The 20,886-nt window shown below is 42.3% G+C and overlaps 3 protein-coding genes across 5 annotated transcripts; 2 read left to right on the forward strand and 1 right to left on the reverse strand.

Annotated features, from left to right (window-relative positions):
• The first annotated feature begins 87 nt into the window (after positions 1–87).
• Positions 88–2,203, forward strand: LOC110050201 (uncharacterized). 2 transcript variants are annotated; one of them, XM_020756092.2, is made up of 3 exons: positions 88–886; positions 1,266–1,355; positions 1,590–2,203. In XM_020756092.2, the coding sequence occupies exons 1-3, from the start codon at positions 847–849 to the stop codon at positions 1,898–1,900; spliced, it is 441 nt and encodes a 146-aa protein (XP_020611751.1). In that variant the 5' UTR covers positions 88–846; the 3' UTR covers positions 1,901–2,203. The 2 variants fall into 2 exon arrangements, with proteins under 2 accessions (XP_020611751.1, XP_020611752.1); XM_020756093.2 differs by having other exon boundaries at positions 1,269–1,355.
• On the reverse strand, positions 1,881–4,841 carry LOC110050200 (trafficking protein particle complex subunit 4-like). Its single transcript, XM_020756091.2, has 5 exons — positions 4,651–4,841; positions 4,386–4,560; positions 3,589–3,692; positions 2,904–3,030; positions 1,881–2,246 (listed from the first exon to the last, which is right to left on the reverse strand). The coding sequence occupies exons 1-5, from the start codon at positions 4,820–4,822 to the stop codon at positions 2,159–2,161; spliced, it is 666 nt and encodes a 221-aa protein (XP_020611750.1). The 5' UTR covers positions 4,823–4,841; the 3' UTR covers positions 1,881–2,158.
• Positions 4,842–4,969: 128 nt separating this feature from the next.
• LOC110050331 (dynein axonemal assembly factor 8-like) lies at positions 4,970–20,033 on the forward strand. 2 transcript variants are annotated; one of them, XM_020756250.2, is made up of 13 exons: positions 4,970–5,152; positions 6,020–6,217; positions 7,420–7,992; positions 8,594–8,658; positions 8,883–9,669; positions 10,596–11,397; positions 11,934–13,672; positions 14,295–14,487; positions 14,908–15,002; positions 15,696–16,043; positions 16,964–17,049; positions 17,767–17,836; positions 18,689–20,033. In XM_020756250.2, exons 1-13 carry the CDS (start codon positions 4,970–4,972, stop codon positions 18,764–18,766), a joined length of 5,217 nt encoding a protein of 1,738 aa, XP_020611909.2. In that variant the 3' UTR covers positions 18,767–20,033. The 2 variants fall into 2 exon arrangements, with proteins under 2 accessions (XP_020611909.2, XP_089149399.1); XM_089293273.1 differs by lacking the exon at positions 18,689–20,033 and having other exon boundaries at positions 17,767–18,094.
• The last annotated feature ends 853 nt before the right edge of the window (positions 20,034–20,886 follow it).

Genomic DNA, 20,886 nt, shown 5'->3' on the forward strand with positions numbered 1-20,886 from the left:
ACATTCTAGAGAAAAGAAAAACAGTTCACTGCAAGTCTTAAACCCTTCAACAATTAAGATATATTTTGGAAATTTTTAAGTCTGGATGAAAACCTAGAGTGTGGGCAATACTTTGTTGTGGGGTTATTCATCATGTATCATGCATCCAGGTTAAGGCATACTGGTAATTTTGTGATCTGTCCTGTTAACGAGATTCAATTACAAATTGAAAAGCATTTCGAAACCATTGATATTGCAAGTTGTGGGAACAAGTTGCTCTAACTTGATTTAAGTTATTCTTTTTTCAACTTACTGTCAGCACTTGGTATGCTTTTCAACTTGCAATACAACTTTGTTCTGTGCATAGGTAGCAAGAATAATGTTTCCTGTACATGTATGACTGGGTTTTAATTTAGACAACAGGAGTAATTTCTCTGTATGATGGAAGAAAGGGTGTTGTGTGAACAAACAAAAAGACAGCAGCAAAGGGGACTCTATTGTCCTTTCAACTGTTTCTCAACCTGAAGTTCTGAAAGGTTAATTGACTGTGGTAGGGAGTTTGTGAAACTGATGTATTAAGCTTTAGCCCTTCATCATAGCAAGCAGGTGACTTCAGATGTTTGCTCTATTGAAAGGCCAACACTTAAAACCTCGGCTTCACAAACTCATTACCACGATCAATTTACAACTTCAAGTTGATGAACAGCCAAGAGATTTCCTTTTTCCAAACATTAAAATAGCGAAGAGATTCACTCTCCTGCCAACGTGGCCTAACAGTTTCCTTAGAAACTATAACGTTGTTCATACTGTATGTCATTCCTTGGTTTATTACTTTAATCAGTTTCTTTTCTAATCTCTGTACAGATAATGACTATAGCTGCCATGGAGCCAACACAAGCTGTTGCTGGTAAAAAAACATTCCAAACACCTTCCTTTGTATACACAAATGTGGATGCTTACTGTGCTCATCACACAATCTCTACTTGCCAGTAGTTTGTTTGTGACAAGCCCAGAGGACATCGGCATAGAAGGATATTGTCCTTGCTGATCACTTTTTTCTCTTCAATCCACCTAAGAGATAAATAGGCTTTGCAGTCGCTTTGTTCCCTAATAAAGCTTGCAAGGAAGTGGCAAGGGCACAAATGAAGTGTGGGGTGGAACACAAGCTGGAAGCGATTCATAACCTGGCTCCCAGTTTTTGTACTCTTGTAAAGTGTGAGAGTGCTTGTTGGATTGGTATCTTACTATGTAACAAGGTTGATAAACACTGTTGAATTCATGATCAGCAGGAAATGAGGCACCCGACTATGGCCAGATTTATACCTTACTGAGCAGAATAATGCGGGGACAGCCCCCGCCCAATCTCACCCCTCTCGGTAAGTGATTATCCTAATAGGGGCTTAAAACGGCAGCCATGCTGCACGGCAGGAACAATGAAAATGTTTTGCATTAGAAAGAACATTTTTTGCCATAGGAAAAAGAATCTATTGTTCCTGCCACACAACATGGCTGCTGTACAAAACCTCTATTATTCAAAACATTTTGTCAGTTCACTCAAGCAAAATGTAAGCTAAAACATCAACTGTGTTCTTTTCCTTGTTTCTTTGAAGATGCACGTGTCATTCTGGATTTGTTAACTGACCTGGAACGTAGACTTGCAGGCCATGATGTAAGCAGCCAAGTCAACTTTGTTACCAACAAATACAAAGAAGTGATGGAAAATCAGGGTGGAACCACCTCTTGTACTCAAACACAGCTCCCTGCACGTCATGGTCGAGCTGAAGCTGCTAACAACAGTTCTGATCCAGGAAGCAGTTCGAGTAAACCCAGAACACCGCTGTTCTCTTTAAATCCCCTTAATGTACCAGTGCAGTTACTGAATTTAAAGAAGCCAACTCCAGTTTCTAGTTCTCAAACATAAATGTTTTTTTTAATTATTTACATTATTTTAGATAACTTGGTGAGAATTTCCTATCAGGTGTTTGTGTTTTTGATAATCGCAGTGTTTTCAATGAGGTCTGTACTTTAAAGTACTCTTTTTTCTCTAAAATAGCATTCCTGGCTACAGTTTGCCATTGACTGCAGCTTCCAATTCATCTTATTTGAAGGAAAGCTAAAATTCCTTTCTTGCATCCCTACATTGTTCAGTGATGTTCAGCAGTTTTGGTTGATGCATTGTTTAAGCTAAGGAAGGATTGCTTGAATAAAGGTTTGACCTCTCTGATTGGTCTAAAGCTTTCTGCAAGTTGGTATCGAAGAGTTCACACCTGAGTAGAGAGAGAGTGAGAGGTGGTTAATGGATAAGTCTCTTGTACGTGTCTCACCTGTTTGGGTAACATTAATGGGATGGGGTAGGGAGCAATGGCAGGTGGAATAAATGGGGAGCAGACAGGAAGACAGGTTCAATTACCAGCCAACGGCAATTACGGAAAGGAGCCACCATTCTTCCCCCTGGTAGGACCTTTGGAGACCAGACCTGAGAGAGTGGAGGAAATCTTATAAAAGGGTGGAAGAATTTTTGGGCCTTCTATTTTTCAGCAAAAAAAGGAGTCAAGACCTCTCCCCCACATAGTTCCCAATAGTAGTAATTGCATGGAACTACACAGTCGAGCTGTTAATTGTCAGCTTTAGTACAAACCACTTATTTGCCTCGCTTCTCACTATCTATTCTGTTGTAGATAGTGAGTAGGATAGCAGTGTGTGATTGTTAACAAAATGGTGGCCGCTTCTTTTCAAGAACCCCCGCTCCCTTCCCCGCTTAGAATTTCCAATAACCCTTGTTGTTGAGTGTATGAATCACACAATGTCCTACTGGTGTAATGGCCAGTCGAGCAAGGTGTTTCATAACTCTGAACATTTTGTTATGCTGAGTACATATACTCTGAAGCTGCAAATTATGTACGGAAATCATTACTGGTAGTTACCTTATAGGCATATCCAACGAGTAGAATGGGTTTTTCAGAGCAAAGTCTGAATAAAGCTCATAAATCTTTTTGAGGAAAATATCCATCCCAAGTTGTTTTGGATCTGTCAGCACAATAAATTTTAAACCTGTTGAAAAATTATTAGAAAGTATTAGAGAATAGCCTATAATATTACAAACTCCTTAAAAAAAACAATAAATAGCTGTAACATCAACATTCAACTTCTGGTCTGACTGAGTTAAATATTAACTGAATTTACTTGATCAAGCACCGCCTATGGTTTAACGATGCCCCTGATTAAGTGTTTAGAATTTTTTAAAGAGTGTCCTCCTTGAATAAGTGCTACATTCATTCACAAGAATGCAGCACTTAATTGAAGCATCATCGGCCTGAATTGTTCAAGAAGTCTGACTAAATAACAAGGTTAGTATGGTACAACTCAGTCTTGACCAGCCTCAGAAATTTATTTCCCTGGATTACAATGTTTTTAGGTTCAAAATGGCTATATTCTTCATTTGCCTCAATAACAAAAGTGATGATTTTTAAACATTGGAACCAGAACACTGGTGCTCAATTAAGTAAGTATGGTAACTCTCTTTTCAAAGACTACAAATTTGAAATTGAAGACTAGGGGAATACTTGACTGCTTTTGTCTGAGAATGATTGTCTTGTCACTGTTTCTTACCTGTGTGTGTCTGGAAACAGTGAAGTTTGAAGGAATCTGCTTCTAATACTTCAATTCCTGATGACCTCTGCTCTGGAGACAGCTTTGCAGAGATGGCATAGAGCCTGTTCAAATCAAAACAAAGGACAGTAAGATTTTTCTGACGCAGAAAGGAAATACACTGTATAGGAAATGTTTGTACTCCAGCAAGATGTAAATGATGGTTACCATATTGGACTCATTCGAGTAGTGGCCAGGGTCATCGTCTTGTGATCTGGGGCAAGACACTGAACTCTCACAGTGCCCCTCTCCACCCAGGAATATAAATAGGTATGGATGATCCGTTAGGGAAACCTAAAAACTGGGCTAACCTGCAATGGTCTAGCGTGTAGAGAGAGGGAATACTTATATGTAACCATGCCTGTTAGTTGAGCCAAAATTTGGCCAAGTGGCTATGATATCATAGACACAGCAGGTCGTTGACTTGATATCACACGAAATCAGGACAGTTGACAACACTTCTGATTGGCTAATTGGGAATTGGGTATGTTAATCTTTAAAAGTTGCATAGAAGGTCATGCTTTGGCTAGTCAGCTTGAGTCCTGCCTTTGCTATCACTTCAGACCCAGTTCAGTGGAGCAAAGTAATCCCCTCCCCCTCCACCACCACCACTTTTAACATTGCCACTGGTAAGAGTAATTTCTCCCCCACTCCTCCCCTACTAAATGAAACAATGTCCAATCAGGGTACATACATACAATTGTTATTATATTACTTAGCTTGTCTAATTGTAGACATTTCCTCTCAGGTTTACTTACGGATGAAACATGCTTGCCAGCATAATACGTTCATTAGTCGTCAATTTTAGCCGACCAAACTTCAAGGAAATTGGGTAGTTCTCCTGGTTTTTTATTACTTCCATTGCTTCTCTTCCATCGGGCAAACGTTTTCCAGTAACTGGCTCACCATTAACTGCCAGTAAGGCATGGCCAACTAATACAAAAAAACGTAATTCATCAACTGTACAACGCGTAACGAAAGATCAGGGAAGCTAACTCAAGAAAGTAAACTTGAAATCTTTACCTTTTATGCCATCTCTTTCACCAAATATCACAACCAGCTTATCATCTTCGCGTAGCGTTATGTCTAAAGGATAGCTGAATGTCTTTTCGATCTCGCTTTTGGGCGTAAAATGGTCGTAATGGTAGATAAGTCCACCGGCACGATTCAAAATGTACACACTGAAAATCGCCATTTTGAATCGTAACTTGCGAAGGGCCTGGTTAGAGTTACCCCTTGTAAAGATGGCGTCAGACTTCGTCCAGGCTGCGAGATCTTTCTTATTGTCTTGTCCTTTTCTGGAAATGTAACTTAGAGATAATTAAGCTTTTTCTAGTAAAACATGTGGAAGTCAGACGAGATTGTCTCAAGTAGCGATGAGAGCTTTGAGGAAGAAATTTCCACCAGTAATTCTGGAAAGTTTGACAGTGCCACTGGTGCATGTAAACTGAAATCTGTGTTTGACGATATTTTCGCCGATATTCAAGCCAATATTCCTACGCTGGAATTGGAAAATTCCTCAGAGGTAAGTGAACAGCAAAATTAAATTATCTAATGGCTGTTTATTTGCAATTTGTAGTCTTCACGTCCTCGTACATGAACGGGCTCAGCCTGCATCGGGTGCGTTTAATGTTGTACGTTGCTTAGGCAACGTTTATAGGAAGAAATGAGAGAGCAAGCCTCCTTCTGCTGAAGCAACCAGCAGTGATAAAATGATTTTTCCGCAAAACGCGATATTTCTTAACTCACTGGGGAAAATGGGAGGCATTGGTCATAATTATTGTCTTTTCAAAAGAAACTGTCAAGTCATTCAAAAGCCTTGAATAAATTATGCACACTCTTTAGAGTAGCCCCCCATTTTGACTTGGTTTAGGCCTATAGTCTTTATCAACTGATGTAATCATCAAGGGGCATGATATATTTTCTTTCCAACTTACTGATGTGACAATTTTTAAAGTAGACTTTTTTCTTGGTATGTCAGCAGACCTTACCCCTCCCCCTCAGGGGCTCTCCCATGGAAAAATAAAGGCCATGGTTTTTAAGAACCAGATAATCTCGGAAAGGGTTTAGAAATAAGAGAGTTTTGGTCTACGATGGGGTATCACTTAACAGAAAATTGCTAGCAATTAACACTTGACATACAGATAATTGCAGCAGCTATAAAAGCAACTGACTGAAATAGTGATGGAACTGCCTAAAAATATGAAGTGTGGGATAGGGTAGGGATTTTTTGTGTTTAGTTTAGCTACATTTTAAACTGTGCCGAACGTGGTCTGGTATCCTGTACACATTTTTGTGTTTCAGCAGGACACTTCCACCCAACAATTACTATGCCCTTAACCTTACGTCACCCTCTTCATTCTAATTATACAAAAATGATTTTTGCTTTAAGGAAAGTGACAATGATGAAGAGCCAGTCTTGTACACAAGAGAGGCATGGCCATTGTCACCAAACATTGCATTACAAACAAGCACACCCAGTAATAAGGTAAACAATTCACCTGCAGCCAGTGCATCAGACAGTGGACTCTTCCTTGCCAGCACAGATGGACACACAACAAGTAGTTCATCAATTTCCGACTGTGAACAGGTTTGTTCAAAATGATTAATGGCATAACCTCCAAAAACAAACATATCTTTTCACTGGAATGTTCGTGTTCTTTCTTGAACCACATGAGAAAGAGATTCACGCAATTCAGGCTGGACACTGTACCATTATGCTGTTACCAAAAAGTTAACTAGAATCTTGGAACTTGCCGGACTATTTTCCTCTTTACCTATAATGTTCATGATGACCTGATTTTTACTTTGTTATTTTGTTTTCTTAGTGCATCGGTCCTGTAAGCTAGCTGGTGCATCCTGTAGACTCTGCTTATCAAGTCTATGGGACACACCGATACTATAGCTAAGTGTGTTGTCCAAGTAAAATAAACTACGTCTATGTCCATGTCTTACCCTTGAAAAATGAATACCCTGATGCCATACTTAGGGTGCGTTTCTTTAAGAAAATCCAAGATTGGATTCATAAATCCTAAAGAATTGGAAAACAGATTTTGCATTTCTTTACAGAACAGATCAATCCAAGATCTCTCAGATCATGGTGCGTCAAAGGAACCAGAGAATCAATTCCCAGAGTGGATTCTTTGGTTCCTTTGATGTACCATGATCTGAGAGATCTTGGATTGATCTGTTCAGTGAAGAAACGCAAAATCCGTTTTCCGATTCTTTCAGATTTATGAATCCAATCTTGGATTTTCTTAAAGAAACGCACCGTAAGTATGGCATCAGGGTATTCATTTTTCATTTAAGAGGTTAAAAAGTGTGACGAACACCCCTGTCCTTTTTATATGGGATTCTTTTGCACTCCCTCCCAGCGTGAACCCTATAAAGATCTCTGAAGCTGCATATTAATAATGCACAGTTTTACTTGTCATTGACTAAATTAGATCAGAAGGCTAATAACTAAAATCAACCAATCAGATTGCTCCTTTCACCTGACCTTCACCTACCTCCTTTTGCCAGAGTAGCACATAAGGCCTCGGATTGCTCCATTGCCGGTATAATAATCCCTCAATATTCTTTTATTGCTTACGTTAAACTATAAGCAAGTAGCTACTGACTAGGTTTAGTAGCCACCTAGACTTCAACTAGCACTGGGAATATATAACTACATGTAACTTCAAGTCACACTATTAAGTAATGTTTTCTCATAGATACCAGAAATCGGACAATAAAGAGTCTGGAACTGGTAATGCACCTTACTGACGAGTTTATCTGTTATGCACCTTTCAGGATAGTATTGAATTTCTTGGCAGTTCACCTTCATTGCTCCCGTCTACCCTTCAAACCAAGTCGGTTGCATCAATTTCCACACAGACAACCTGCACTGATGAGAAACCTTCTAAAAGGCAAACATCTACGGGCACTGCTCCTGTTGTTGAAACCTCAAATCATGCAATTGACCAAGAAACTGTTGAGCTGAGATTTGACCTGTTAGAGCACTTAAATCTCGGTGATTACCTAGCTCGCACTAATGAAGTCACTGTGCCGCCAGTGTTCCCACCCATCTTAAGTGATAGTAGCAGTGATGATACTGATGATGGCACCAGCCTTATGGAGGAACTAGTAAGACTGAGTAGGAAGCAACAGAGCAACGCTGCACCAGAACCTGTTAGTCCAGCTGATCACCATGCAAGAGGCTTGCTAGAGAACAAGAACGGTAAGAAGCATGATGTTGGAGTGATGAGTGGTCCATCTGTGTCCTCCAGAGGGGTCACAGCTAGTCTGGATCCTTCAACTTCAAGCAGGTCAACAAATACAGTGTTCTTGGATTTAAGAAGACAAGAGGAACAAAATCTGACACAGGTGATTCACACAAATATAAATTTAATGTGATTCTTTCATACTAGTTGGGGGAGATGCAGTGGCCTTATGGTGTGTGTTTTTCTATCCTGGTGAAATCCAAGACTTGCCAAGATGCTGCGATCCTTGTTTCAAAATCCAAGACTGAGGCTTGAATGATTTTAGATTTCGAGACTACAAAAACACACAATAATAAGACTTCAGATGACTCCTCACAAGATCCCAAGACTTTGAGATTAGGTGAAAAGTTTGCGACACCCACAATTTTCTAAGTACCATTCAGCCAGGGGTTTCATTAATGTTTTCAGCAACAGGACAACTGGTTTTCACAGGTGGGCAAAACTTTTTGAACTGAACTTCTTTATAAGAAAACATTTCCTCTAGATGGTCATACCAGGTGGCCAAAATCATCTTCACGACCAGTCCATTTGCCCAGTGCCCAGCCCTTAATGAAACCCCTGCATTCACCACCCCTTCCATACCAACCAACCAACTATCCCTCCATCTAGGGACTGCGAGCATTAAAATGAATTCAATAACTGAACTCAAGTAACACTTGAGTAGTATATCCTTTAATATCAGTTTTGTGTTCTGTTTGGTTTAGAGACACCAAGCACTGCCGTCATCAATATGCAGAATACTTGGGATTAGTCATGATGCACAGTCTGAGTAAGTTATTGGATTTCCTAGTAAATTGTTTACATAGCTGAGGTTCTGAGGGAGAGGGGCAGTAGTTGGACTCTACCCCCCTACTCCTACCATTTTTTTTTGTCCTTGGCCTCGCCCCAGTCTTCCCAAAGCCAAAATGCAAAACTCTCATTCCTTATGGGAATGCTTACTATGCAGGCTGCAAGAGATGATAATGTATGGTGACACAGTTTCTTTTCTTTAAGTTTATCTAGTAGTTCAGATGAGGAGGACGACCTTCAACACTGGCAGGATCAGAGACGGAAAGTCAAAGAAGCTTCACTTTCCTGTGCAAGACAGAAAAGTGGCCACATTAGCCACAGTGAAGCAAAGAGACAACCTGTAAAGCACAAAAATACCGCTGAAGAACTAAAACCTGATCACGAGGAGAATACTGTAAAATTAGATAAACCAGTTGTCGAAGACATCTCTAGGGAAGTGAACACTCACAAGAGTTTTGAAATTGCAAAGGCACTTGAAACGCACAGCTTAGATAATGTACGGCTCAACCAGAAGAATGAGCAGGAAGTGGTCAAAGATCTCAGAGAAGTTCCTGTGAGACAGGCATGGACAGCTTCTTCTGTTGGCTACAAGGACAAACCTTCAAACGATACTATCCCCTCTGTAGGTGAGACCAAGACAACAACAACAACACATGCGCCACCACAACAAGAGATTTCCAACTCTAAAGCAAAACAACAACGTTTACAGGTGTCATCGCCAAAGAAGAGTACCATTGAACTTATTAACAATAAGATATCTACAGAGAAAACAGATCAATTGAGCAGTGTTGATATTGAGATTAAGAAGGATTTGAATTCTGCAGTAAATGAAGGGCTCAAGAAACCAGGTGTAAGACATAAGCTAGTGTTCACTGAGGAGGAGAAGGCCAAACGGCAAAGACTTCAGAAGAGTTTACAAAATCTCAAGCCCCAGCTGTCATCTCACAAGCATCACTCAGCTGCACCTTGTACACCTGTACTCTTTCATGAGGTAACTTGTTGAGCTCAAAATTAATAAAAAATGAGAGAAATTTTCATCTGGCAAAGATTTGGAAAACTAATGGCACCGCATTAATGTGGTTTTCGACAGCTTTCGTTTGAATGGTCACACTCTAGGGTTTCATTCACAGACGCATATTAGTTAGAACCTCCTAAGTAGAATACAAATGTGCACAAAACGAGGACGAATGTCTGTTGCCTGCGAGCAGGATCTACTGTGTGGGTTTCGCTCTTAACTTTTTGCCTTGGCGCACGAGCGAGTTTACGAACGACGCGTGGGGGGCTGAACTTGTCTAACGCAATTTTTACTCTGAAAGTCCCAAAAGACTAGCGTAACAGGTTCTCTGTAGTCATCTTTTTGTTTAGTCTGATTCCCAGATCTCTTGGAACAAGAGTATTTTCTGTTTGGACAACACGAGAGTAAGGAGACACGTCTCAAAATCAGGATTTTGGGCCAAAAAAATCGTGAAGTCATAATTCTCTTATTAGAAATTTTAGCGTATAGAATCCCTGATATGTTTACTTGTTTAGGCTGTGATTCGTCCGTCAAGCTCGCCAGAACACTGCAAAAATCGTAAAATATGCAGCGACTCTACACGCTAATGTGCTCAACAATCTATATACCTACCGCGTGACAATGCAGTTGTGACACTATTATTTGGATGGTTTCGCACTAGTTTGGAATTGGTACCTTAATATATTATCACAAGAATGTTAGAGATAAAATTGTATGTTCTTCAACTCCCTGAAACCCCGAGAGACAGACAGACGACACACGGACGGACGGACAACCATTATTTAAGCTCAATTAAAATTAAAGCTCAGTAGTTTATGGGCTCGTGCCAAAAACACAGAGATAGCCTTGCTACATGCACCAGATAAACAGTTTATATTAAATTTGTCTTCCTTTCTTCTCAGGAAGCTTCTTATGAAAGCCACGTTTTGAGTTTACCACGCCTTGATACAAACACACCATGTCTGCTGATGAGTGCTAAGCTGTCCAGCTGTGGGGAATTGACGGTCATCCGTCAGGGAGCCAGAAGCGGAGTTACACCAGACACACACTGCTTCTCAAACCTGGTAACCTGGCTCGCCTGTCTAGTTAGTCCCAGTGTGAACACTACAGACTATGCCGAGATATGCGGAGCACCTTTCCATGTTGTAGGCTTACAGCAAAGTTGGCACGAAGGTCAGCTCAAGATGGACATCGGTATTTGTAGCCGCACCACTGAGAAAGGCGAACAGTCGAGCGTTAACGATGGAAAAGGAAAAGCTAAGAACAAAGCAAGCAATTCCTTTAGGCACGCAGTAAGTAAGTTTCTCTCCACGAACACACTCCATAGTGTGTACACTCGCCTGTCGGAGTGCACTCCCTGCCCGCTTCAGTACCTCGCGGAGTTATCGATAAGCAAAAGGAATTTATCCACAGTACTAACAGTCAATCCAGACCCTGACGCCATGCAGCGCGTGTTCGCAGCTAAACCCGGCTTCTTTTGGCAGACCATGGAGATGGGAGATGCACCAACTGAAGAAAAAACCCCTGCTAGGCTCTGCCAGGGACCCGAGAGTCAAAACACGGTCATGCTGATGCAGTATGCTGTGTTCCACCAGCCTTTCTGTTTGTTAGACGTGTTGATTCGTGTTCGTAACAAGGCTCTGGATGTCGCTGGGATCAGGCTGGTCTATCAGGAGGAAGGACCCCCACTTGAGGAGAAACCAGGTAGTACTCTTAGAGCAGTGTTCTCTGGCATATAAGAAAAAAAAAACCTTTTTAGCTAAGCCCTGGCAAAACGGCTTTGCGAGCAGTCGCGAGTACCCCCAAGTAGCCGCAAGTTGAACTTGCGTAGAGACGTGCGTTGGGTGGCCAAACGGACTCGCAAGTTTCCTCGCAAGTACACGAAAGTCGCGAAAAAACCTCTTTCAAGGTCGCCATTTTGAAAACCCTTGCGATAATATCGAATGGACGTCACTCAACTTGCGTCAACTAAGGTTGGGCGGCCAAACAAAGAAAAACCTGCGTCGGTTTGCGTGCGAATTTGATCTCGACCAAAGTGAGCGCAAGTCATCCCAAGTCAACACAGGACCACACAAGACCACGCAAGGCCTGGCCAGACGGAGTCGCAAGTAGACGGAAGTTTTCAACTTGCGTCTAATTGCGATTCCGTTTGTCAAGGGCTTTAGTTTACTGTGTAGCTTTTATTCCTCTGTATTTTGATTTGCTCTGCGTTTCCTTGAATTCTTTCTTTTTCCTCGCAGCTCACGGATCAGAGGTTACTACTGACATACCAGTACTCGGGGAAACATGCACAAGGTCCCAGATCCCTCTTTTGGTTCTTGCGTTGCGTGGGCCCAGGGCCATTTCACAGTGGCAAGACGAGGTGGGACCCGTCGATGCCAAACTCGCACAAAGAACAGATCCCATGTCATTACGGGCCCTGTACAGCCATGGGGCCAAGGAAGACCATCTGTTTTGGTGCCCGCGAAATGTGCAGGGTGCGGGAACCGAGCTAGCCCGGTGGTTCGGTGGACGGGTCCCGGAAAGTGGCGTTATTAACATTGGATCTAGCGAGCCTGCTGTGACAATTGATGAGAAACCTAAAGGTTCTTCTGGCAAAGGGCGAAATGCCAAGACCCAGTTACTCACGAGCTCGCTCCACAGCACCTGTAGACCACCGCCGTATTTTTTGACTGCTTGCACCGATACTAGCGTGTTCTTCATTGTCTCGCCAGCTCTTCCTGTTAAATACCTCGGTCGTGTGATGTGTGTTTGCTTCGAGAGAGGTTACTGCACGCAGGGTATCAAACGTGTGCATTTGAATACTAACCGTCTTAGTGGCCTCGGACCTGCACCAGACCAGCTAAACGTGTTCTGCCCCAAGCGTGTTACCCAATCAGAAAGCGCCTCTCCTTCGGCTTTACCAGTGGCCTCTACAGTGCTGTTACTCAGAAGAGAGAATGCACTTCACCACACACTGCCCGTGGTTAAATCGATCGTGGACTCCTTAGCGGACACCAGTTTGTCTCAGTCATGCTTTCTATCCATTCCTTACAGCGACTCCATGTTAAAGCAGCTTGGTGGAGATTTTTCTATCACACCAGACCCGGCTGCTTATCCCGTAGATCTACTTAGGCATGCGTTTCACTCTAATCCCGAACTCGAACAGGTATGCGTCTTGACTCTGCTGAGGGAGAAGGCTTCCATCTCGGCAGGCTCCATCCTGAATCAGCTTTTGCTTGAAAAAGAATCTCAGGAATCGGAAAAGGAGAAGTCGAATCCTTACTGCGGATTTGAACTCTTGGGGCTCAAGCTTCTTACCTCGCTTTCGATGCGCCAAGCTAAGGAGTTCACGCCGTGCAAGATTGGAGATGGTCTGTGGAAGAAAAGTCTTCACATCTTAACAGCGGGGCCTGCGCTGGTTTTAGCGCTCAGAGGTGTAAATGCGTTTGCTCGGCTACAACGCTTTGTGGACTGTCATTTGGACTCGTCAAAGTCGAAACGCGCAACGGACAGCATTTCCTTTGACTTGCTCATGTCCTGCACGCCCGAACTAGCGTGCAGACAGCTGTCAGTCATTTTCTTTGACAGGGAGTTGTTCTCTGATCAATCCGCGCGTCGAAACCTTCACCTGCTTCCCCCTCCCCGGAGAGTTATCAACGGTGTTTGCAGTGGCAGTAGTGAGTCGCTGAACGAATCAGACACCCTAGGGTCGTCTCCCAGCAGGAAGGCGAGGAACAGGCGGGTTGGATTGAGCAAGTCTTCTCTGAAGCCATCTCTAAGTAGGGTGGAGACGTTGTGGTATGCAGACATGTCGGTCGTTCAAAGCCTTCTGGAGAAGCCTCGGGTCATACCCACTGTCTGTGTGCTGAAGCCACGCACCGCTCCCAAACATCTTGGTAAGGTGCTCAAGCGGCTGGGACAGGAAGGGTTCTCCGTGACTGGCATGAAAATGATGATTCTTTCCTCTACAGAAGTTTCGTCGTTGATTGCTGAAAAGGTAACTTAAGTTGAAGAATTGGTAACTTATTAACATAATGGAAATAAATTGGGATATTGGTTTGGCATATTTTCGGAATAACAAAAGTAATAATGTACTCACCCCAATTACGAACAGAATAGCCGCAATAGAAATTCAAGTAGTCGAGTATTTGGGAATGAGCGTACCTCCCAAACGAACGCTTACCTGGACTGATTCACTCATTCCAATTATTCTTCCTCTGGATTGATCCCAAATGAACGCACCCTTAGAGAAAAAAATCCTATTTCTATCCTAATTCTGTCCATATCTCTATCAGATCATATTACAGTTTGGAAATGTTGGTTTTTGAGAGGGGAGAAAAATCGTAGTACCCGGAGTGAAACCTTACTAAACCCACATGACTTCTGGCTGGAATCCGGCCTGGACCACATTGGTGTAAAAGATGAACAAGTACCTAGCCCAAGGGTCTATGCTTAACTGCACTTATTAGCCTGTCAGTAAGCTCGCTTAGCAGGTCTTGTTAGTAAGAGATCTTGCTCGCATGCTAAACTACGCCCACCTTGCTATGATTATTCACCACGCATTTGAAGACATTTTCATTTTATTTGCACTCAATATTCAATCTCTGTCTTCATTGCAGGAGAGCGAGCTAGAGCGTCACGTGTGTCACATGACCTCCGGTCCGATAGTGGCTCTCTGTCTGCAGCGTGAGAATGCTGTGGGGCGTCTGCTGGAGGTACTCGGTCCCAGTGATCCTCGTGCAGCAAGGAAGCAGTCCCAGTTCTTTTTGAGGGGTTCTTTTGGCGAGGATTCCATTCAGAATGCGTTCTACGGTACGTTTACGAAAACTTGGTCAATTTTGGTGAGGATTCTCTTGAAAAGGCGTTTGTTAATCGTTGCTTACCTGTATTATTTTCTACAACGCTTTAGTTTAATGTTAGTGGAAGTGGAAGTAAGTAGATGGAATCGTATGAATGCGAGTGCAAACATCTTCGGTTATCTCCGAGTCGCTTTCGAAAATCTACGGAAATGTTCGGAAGATCTTCGTGCATCCAAGTCTTGTTCGGAATCTTCCAGAAGATTTTGTGCCAAGCAATAAACCAGCTCTATATCTCGCGAAGATGCATTCGTTTCCAGTGGTTTTAGTTAATTATTAATCTATTCCAAGAGCTATTACTACTGATGAAAACGATTTTGGCAGTCATCTAAAGAAAAATGGTGTCTTACTACATTTCCTATCCTTTGTGTCTTAGGATCAGAAACTTACCAAGAGGCCATCAGAGATATCAAGCTGCTTTTTCCTGAGGGTGTTTGTTGTCCTCCTTCTATGGACCTCAAGGCTGAGGAGGTATATTTTACTCGTCCATACATTGTTCAAGGAATGTGTACGCACCCAAACAAATTTCCGGTTCTTAGTGTCGAATCAAAAATAGCACTTGTGAGTCACTTGTGAGCATTTACTAAGTCGCTAGGTTTATGTTTGCGTCTTGACATCATGTTACTCCCTGTTGCTTAGAAACGTCTGTCACATTAATCGCAGGCTCAGACAATTCGCGGGTACGTCTAGAATAGCTAATAGACTCGCTTCCCGGGTGCTCTCTCTTGCACGCCCCACAAATGAGATCAAGACACTGGAGTTTGCATGGTACTTACTTTCCCAACACTATTGTTTTAGTGTGACAGATGAAGACTAGCGCAAGCAGAGGTAGAGGAAGCAACGTGGTGTGAGACTGGATAAGACAATTGATCATGTTTATGTGCGAAATCGGACGATTAGAAGAGGGGGTAGCAGGTTGTAGGTGTCCGTGGCGAACCTCCACCGTATTGTGGAGGTTCCCCCGCCCCCCTTTTCTTACTCCATGAGCGAGGACGAGAAGTCATTATTTCACTGATTGGCCTCAAAAACTCCGAGGGTCTGGAAAGGAGCTTTTTTGTCTTACAAGAACTTCGTGGGCTGTATTTAATTTTTTTTTCGGCGTACAGTTTAAATTATCTCTTAGTGTGGAAAAGATACTCAAGATTTGCTTTGTTTGCCTTTTAGATTCCTTGTCTCGCTCTGGATGAAGTTTTCAGCGTGACGGCCAACAGAGCGCTTGTGGAACTCTCTACAGAGGAACAGAGTAGAGTGGGCTGCAACCCTGGCATGACCCTGTTACCAAGTTCCTTACTAGAGATCAACTGTTTACTATTGCTACCGCAGCTGCTGGCTTGTCGCTCTCAGCCAGGCCGACGAAGTAACATCGTCTATGCTGAGATCGTGGAGGCTTTGCTGACTGCAGGGTTTCACTTCCTTGGTTTGAGAATGGTGTTACTTGGAGTGGCTGAGGCTGCCGACTGTGCTAAGCTATACAGCAGTTGCCTTCCCGCGGATTGGAAACCCCATCAGCTGGTGAGAGACTTCTTTGTATGAAAATATTGTAAAAACGAAACATGTCTATCCAGGTACTTTCGTTAGAAAGTTAGGGTAATTTAACACTTAGCACTTAACACCTCGCCACCCTGGCCACCCCTGCTTACCTCACCACCTCCGCCTCCCCTGCCACCCTAGCCCCCACCGCCACCCAGGCCACCCTCACCATCCTGCCCACCTTCACCACCCTGGCCACATTTTACCTTTGCCCTTGTTTGTGTCCTCTAGACTTTGCTGCCGAGCTGAATTTTAATATATCCAAAACAGTCTATGGTGACCTACGGTGCATAATATATGAAGTACAGAGCCTTCCCTCGTCTGTTACCGCTAACATCAAACCGCATCTTGTTCATGGACCCTTCTGTCGATTTTTAGCAGACAATATCCTTCTTTCGGATACATGCCTAGTTTATTAAATTACTAAATTAGCTGAATCACTGCTCTGCGTAATTTATCACTATCCCCTGCTGCAAGATTCTTCCAGTTTATGGGAAACAAAATTAAGTGCCATTGTGCGCAAAATGGCTGAAAATCAAGCCAACAAATCAATTTGAGTTTGTGAAGATGGTTATGTTCAGGGTATCATTTGTGGATCACGGATCTCCATTTATGCTTAGTTTGGACAGACACATAATCTGCTGTGTTAAAATGAGTAGAATTCCGAGGTCTCACAGTTACATCGGTCGTAGACTTCAAGTCTAATAGCTCAATTTAAAGCTGGCAATTTTGACGTGGTAGGCATTATTTGAATACCGGAATTATAGGCGAAATGTTTCGCCGCCTACAAACTTCGGTTAAAAATGTGATCTTTACTGAGGTGCCTTCTACTTGCTTTAGCTGACTAATTTTGAACTACGAGAAATAATAATTTGGTGAAAAAAGTAAACTTTGCTTTATAGGCTGGCCAACTGTCGAAGTCACCTTGTCTTGCAATGGCTGTCTTACGTGACGGTGCAGTCACGTGTTACGACACGTTATGTGACAGGTAAGGCACGTTGTCAAATTGAACGTGGAGTACAGGGAACAAAGTGCTTGCTTTATTGGACATTTTCTGTGAAAAGGAAAAAAATAACTGTATCAAGATACAGATTCTCCTTGCAGGTCCTCGTACATTTATTGTGACAACAGTAGGGAGAATTTTCTGTACTATTATTTCTTGAGTGCTTGAATTTTATATATATGTTTTGAAGAGAAGTTGTTGTCTGATCTCTATGAGCCATTGATCTCAGACTTCAGAACTGTTTATTGTCTAGTGCGCAGTTTAGTTTAGTGCTGATAGTATGAACGCGCTAACGAGTACAAAAAATCAGCTACTGCATATGAAAACGTTACCTCAATTTAGTCTCCCTAACCTCAAATAACAAAGGAATCAGATTTGCGATTTCTAAGATCGGGTTGAATAAAAAGACGGTATTGTGCAGTATCTTGGGGTATTTTTACCAAGCCTTTGTTTTTTTTTTTGACTGATTCACCCTGCGAGTTTGCCAAACAAAACAAAACACCTCGATCAGTAAAAGTGGTAATAACTAACTAGTTTCTTCTTTTCTGTCTTATTCGTTATGCGTGGCTATGGAGACTTAGAAGAATGTGGACTTGATTTATTTTTGTACGCTTTTGTTCTCTACTGACAGGTATTCAATAAAAAATGATGATAATTTTATTTCAGTTGTCGCCACTAGACTCGCTCTGTTTTCAATTACAGCTCGCCCAAGCTGAAATCTTTAGCCGCAAATGCCGGAACGTTCATGTTGGCAGGGAAAACGCTAAAAGAGGTTAGTGCCAGAATATTCCAAGAATGTTCAACAGTTGACCACCTCCCAAGAAATCCGTTTAACTCGCGTCGCTTCAGCTATTGCTAAATTCTTTCTTTTCAAATACCGGCCCCAGCTGGCTTGACGCCATGGACTAGCTTTGTAATCAGAAGTTATTCCAGGCACATAGTATCATTCAATCACTCAGTAACCCTCTTAATAAAGATACCGTTCTTGTGATAGCGATATCTATGAAAATTGCGAAAAATTCTCCCTGAATAAAGCCTTTCTTGGCGCATATATTCTCGGCGGAGGGATTGGCATAATATTGAAAGGAATTTTGCCTTCCTTAGAAAGGCTTGTATGTACAAGCGACATTTTTACTAAAAGATCTCAGATGTGTTTATTAATACCGCAAGGTAAAACGCTCTCAGTTAGAATAATGAAACGAAACCCAAGCCAGACTGTAACGTCCATGAATGAACATCAAATAAATAAATTTAATATTTAGTGAGGAAGCCGCATCAACCCTCGGAGCAAGGCAAGAACCAACAACAAACTCAACCCACGTATGACACCGGGCCGAAATCGAACCCGGGTTACTGTTGGTGGGAGGCGAGCGCACTCGCCACTGTGCAAACCCTGCTCCTCATCAAAAGTCTCTGAACAAACGGTTATTGTTAATGGTAACATCAAATAGTTATTCAAAACTAGTTATACAGTAGGGTCAACAAAGTCACGAGGAATAAAACTAAATCTAAACTCATGATTAGCCCATGGGCAAAGTGGACTCATATTTTCTCAGATTATTCTTCTGTATCGTGTTTGTAGCCTAACTAGCTCTGATCTGTAGTTCTTTGTGTCTATTTGCAGGCAAAGCGCATGGTGGAATGTTTCTTTGATCGCCTGACTCCCAACAGAAAAGCCAGGATAGAACTCAACACACCCTAAATCGCCCGCGCTATTCAAAACAGGGCCAAGGGCAAGCATACAAACTATGAGCGGATCTAGACAATTGTGCGGCAAGAATTCGTGTTAAATAGATCCATTTGTGTCGGCGGATTAGAGAGCAATTGCTGGAACATCAACTTGAATGGCTTGCCGGATATCTAAATCTGTACACTTTACTTCTTCTTTGATGGTGCCAACTAACCAACCCACGGAAACATTAAGAATCCGATGTTCAGCACTTACCTTTCGCAGACAAACCATTTGTTTACCTGGAGTCAAAATAGACCTTCATCGTGTAAAATTTCGTAAATTCTAAGATTTCGACCGTTTGTGTGGCCTCCTTCTCTCGAAAATTTTCCCCACCCAAGTATACGTTTGTGTAGGACGGTCTGGCGATTGATTTTGGAACGGTTGTAAACAACCGTTCGCCGGATTTCGATAGGAAAATGGCACACAGTCAAAATCAAAACCTATTGAGTACCTACCCCTCTCCCTAACCTCCCCTTGTCCTCCCCTTGTCCTCCCCCTATCCGCCCCTATCCGCCCCTATCCGCCCCGGGGCCCGTTTCTCGAATTCGCCGGAGACTTTTCGGGCCCGCAAAACCATTTTTTTAGTTTAAATCTGTATCTAAAGAGGCGTATACGCCTGAAACTTCTTATATGAAGAGAACCTCTGTTCATATTAAGAATATGTGAATAAAACAGCCCTGTAATTTTCCGGCTGCGACCACTTTTCGGGGCCTTCGAGAAATGGGCCCCTGGTTTGCATTTACATCCAAACATCTTCATTCGCTTCTCTTCCCCTCGCTCTGTTTACGCGACTTCCTTATGGCCAGTGGACTATGTATATACAGTCAGCTCCACTGAGCTCGAGTGGTTGTCCTTGAATGCCACTTGAAAACAATTCACGCATCGTTTCCCGTCCTTTTGTAACGAGGTAATCAAGTTTTTTCCCGAATGACGGAGATGCATTCTTGTGGTTTGGGCCTCTTCTGCTGGTTAAGCTTTTTTTTTTTTCAATGGCAGTATTTGAAAAGTGCTTCTTATTTATGAGCTTTTCTTAAATTGGATGTGTGGTTTATCTTGGAGAGTATTTATATTTGCACCCTTGATTGTTGTACAACAGCTCGATGAATTAGCCCTTAGTATCGAATTCGTGCGCTTCGCAGATTAGCATTAAAGTAATTCAATTTTTGTACGTGATAAGGCGCATTTAGCCTTTGTATATTTTAGTAAAATGCATACAAATAAACACAAAAACGTGTTAGTTGGCGTCTTTTATCGAGGGTCAGTGATTTCACAGTCATCTTACATATGTAGCTTGTTCAATTGTTTAAAGGGAGACGAAAAATAGTGGCGGTTATATTTTGTCTACCGTATCACGAAGCCCATCAAAACACCCACGGCTTGAAACCGAGCCGACAGTATCATGACTGTTTGAATTTTTGTGTGAATTCTTAGATGCTTTCAATCTTAAATTTACAAGTAAATACACCAATACTATATCAGCAGATTTATCGATGGCGCATTTGACAGTGGAACTTCCATCGATTTATCAGGCTGAAATTCAGATACCTTTATTGATCCTCAATGGAAACCAATCGGTGAAATGGAAAAGTGAAAGCGGACATTGTCCAGCTAAAAAAGAGATTGAATTTAGGTTAATTTTATGCTATGCCTGCTTTAGAACTGACTAAACGTGTAAGTATGCCATACCAATACTATCTTCAGTACAGTGACTACTTTATCTCCATAGAAAGCTAGTGATTAATGTTATCTTGAAAATATACGTAAACCACTAACTATGCGTAAACGAATACGATAAGAAGCTCAACTTAGCCGATAACCCCCTTTTCGGTAAGCTTAAAAATTTGGCAAACCTTTGAACGGATAGATAACTCGGAGTTGTTTGTCAAAGAGGTGAAAGAGACTTTATTTCCTCCAGAAATGCACACAGGTCCGCTATCAATAAATCTGTACAAGAGTTAATATACCATGTTGATATTATCAAGAGTTTAGTGAGTTCTTTTTATAGCAGCCGTTCGCAATATTGTGATGGGGGAGGGGGGGGGGGGAGGAATCACTCCCAGACGAATCGGGTGGGGGTGTGCGGCTCGCTT

Source organism: Orbicella faveolata, unplaced genomic scaffold, assembly GCF_042242905.1.
Source record: "Orbicella faveolata isolate gen_17 unplaced genomic scaffold, um_ofav_v1 contig_25, whole genome shotgun sequence".
Classification (NCBI taxonomy): domain Eukaryota; kingdom Metazoa; phylum Cnidaria; class Anthozoa; order Scleractinia; family Merulinidae; genus Orbicella; species Orbicella faveolata.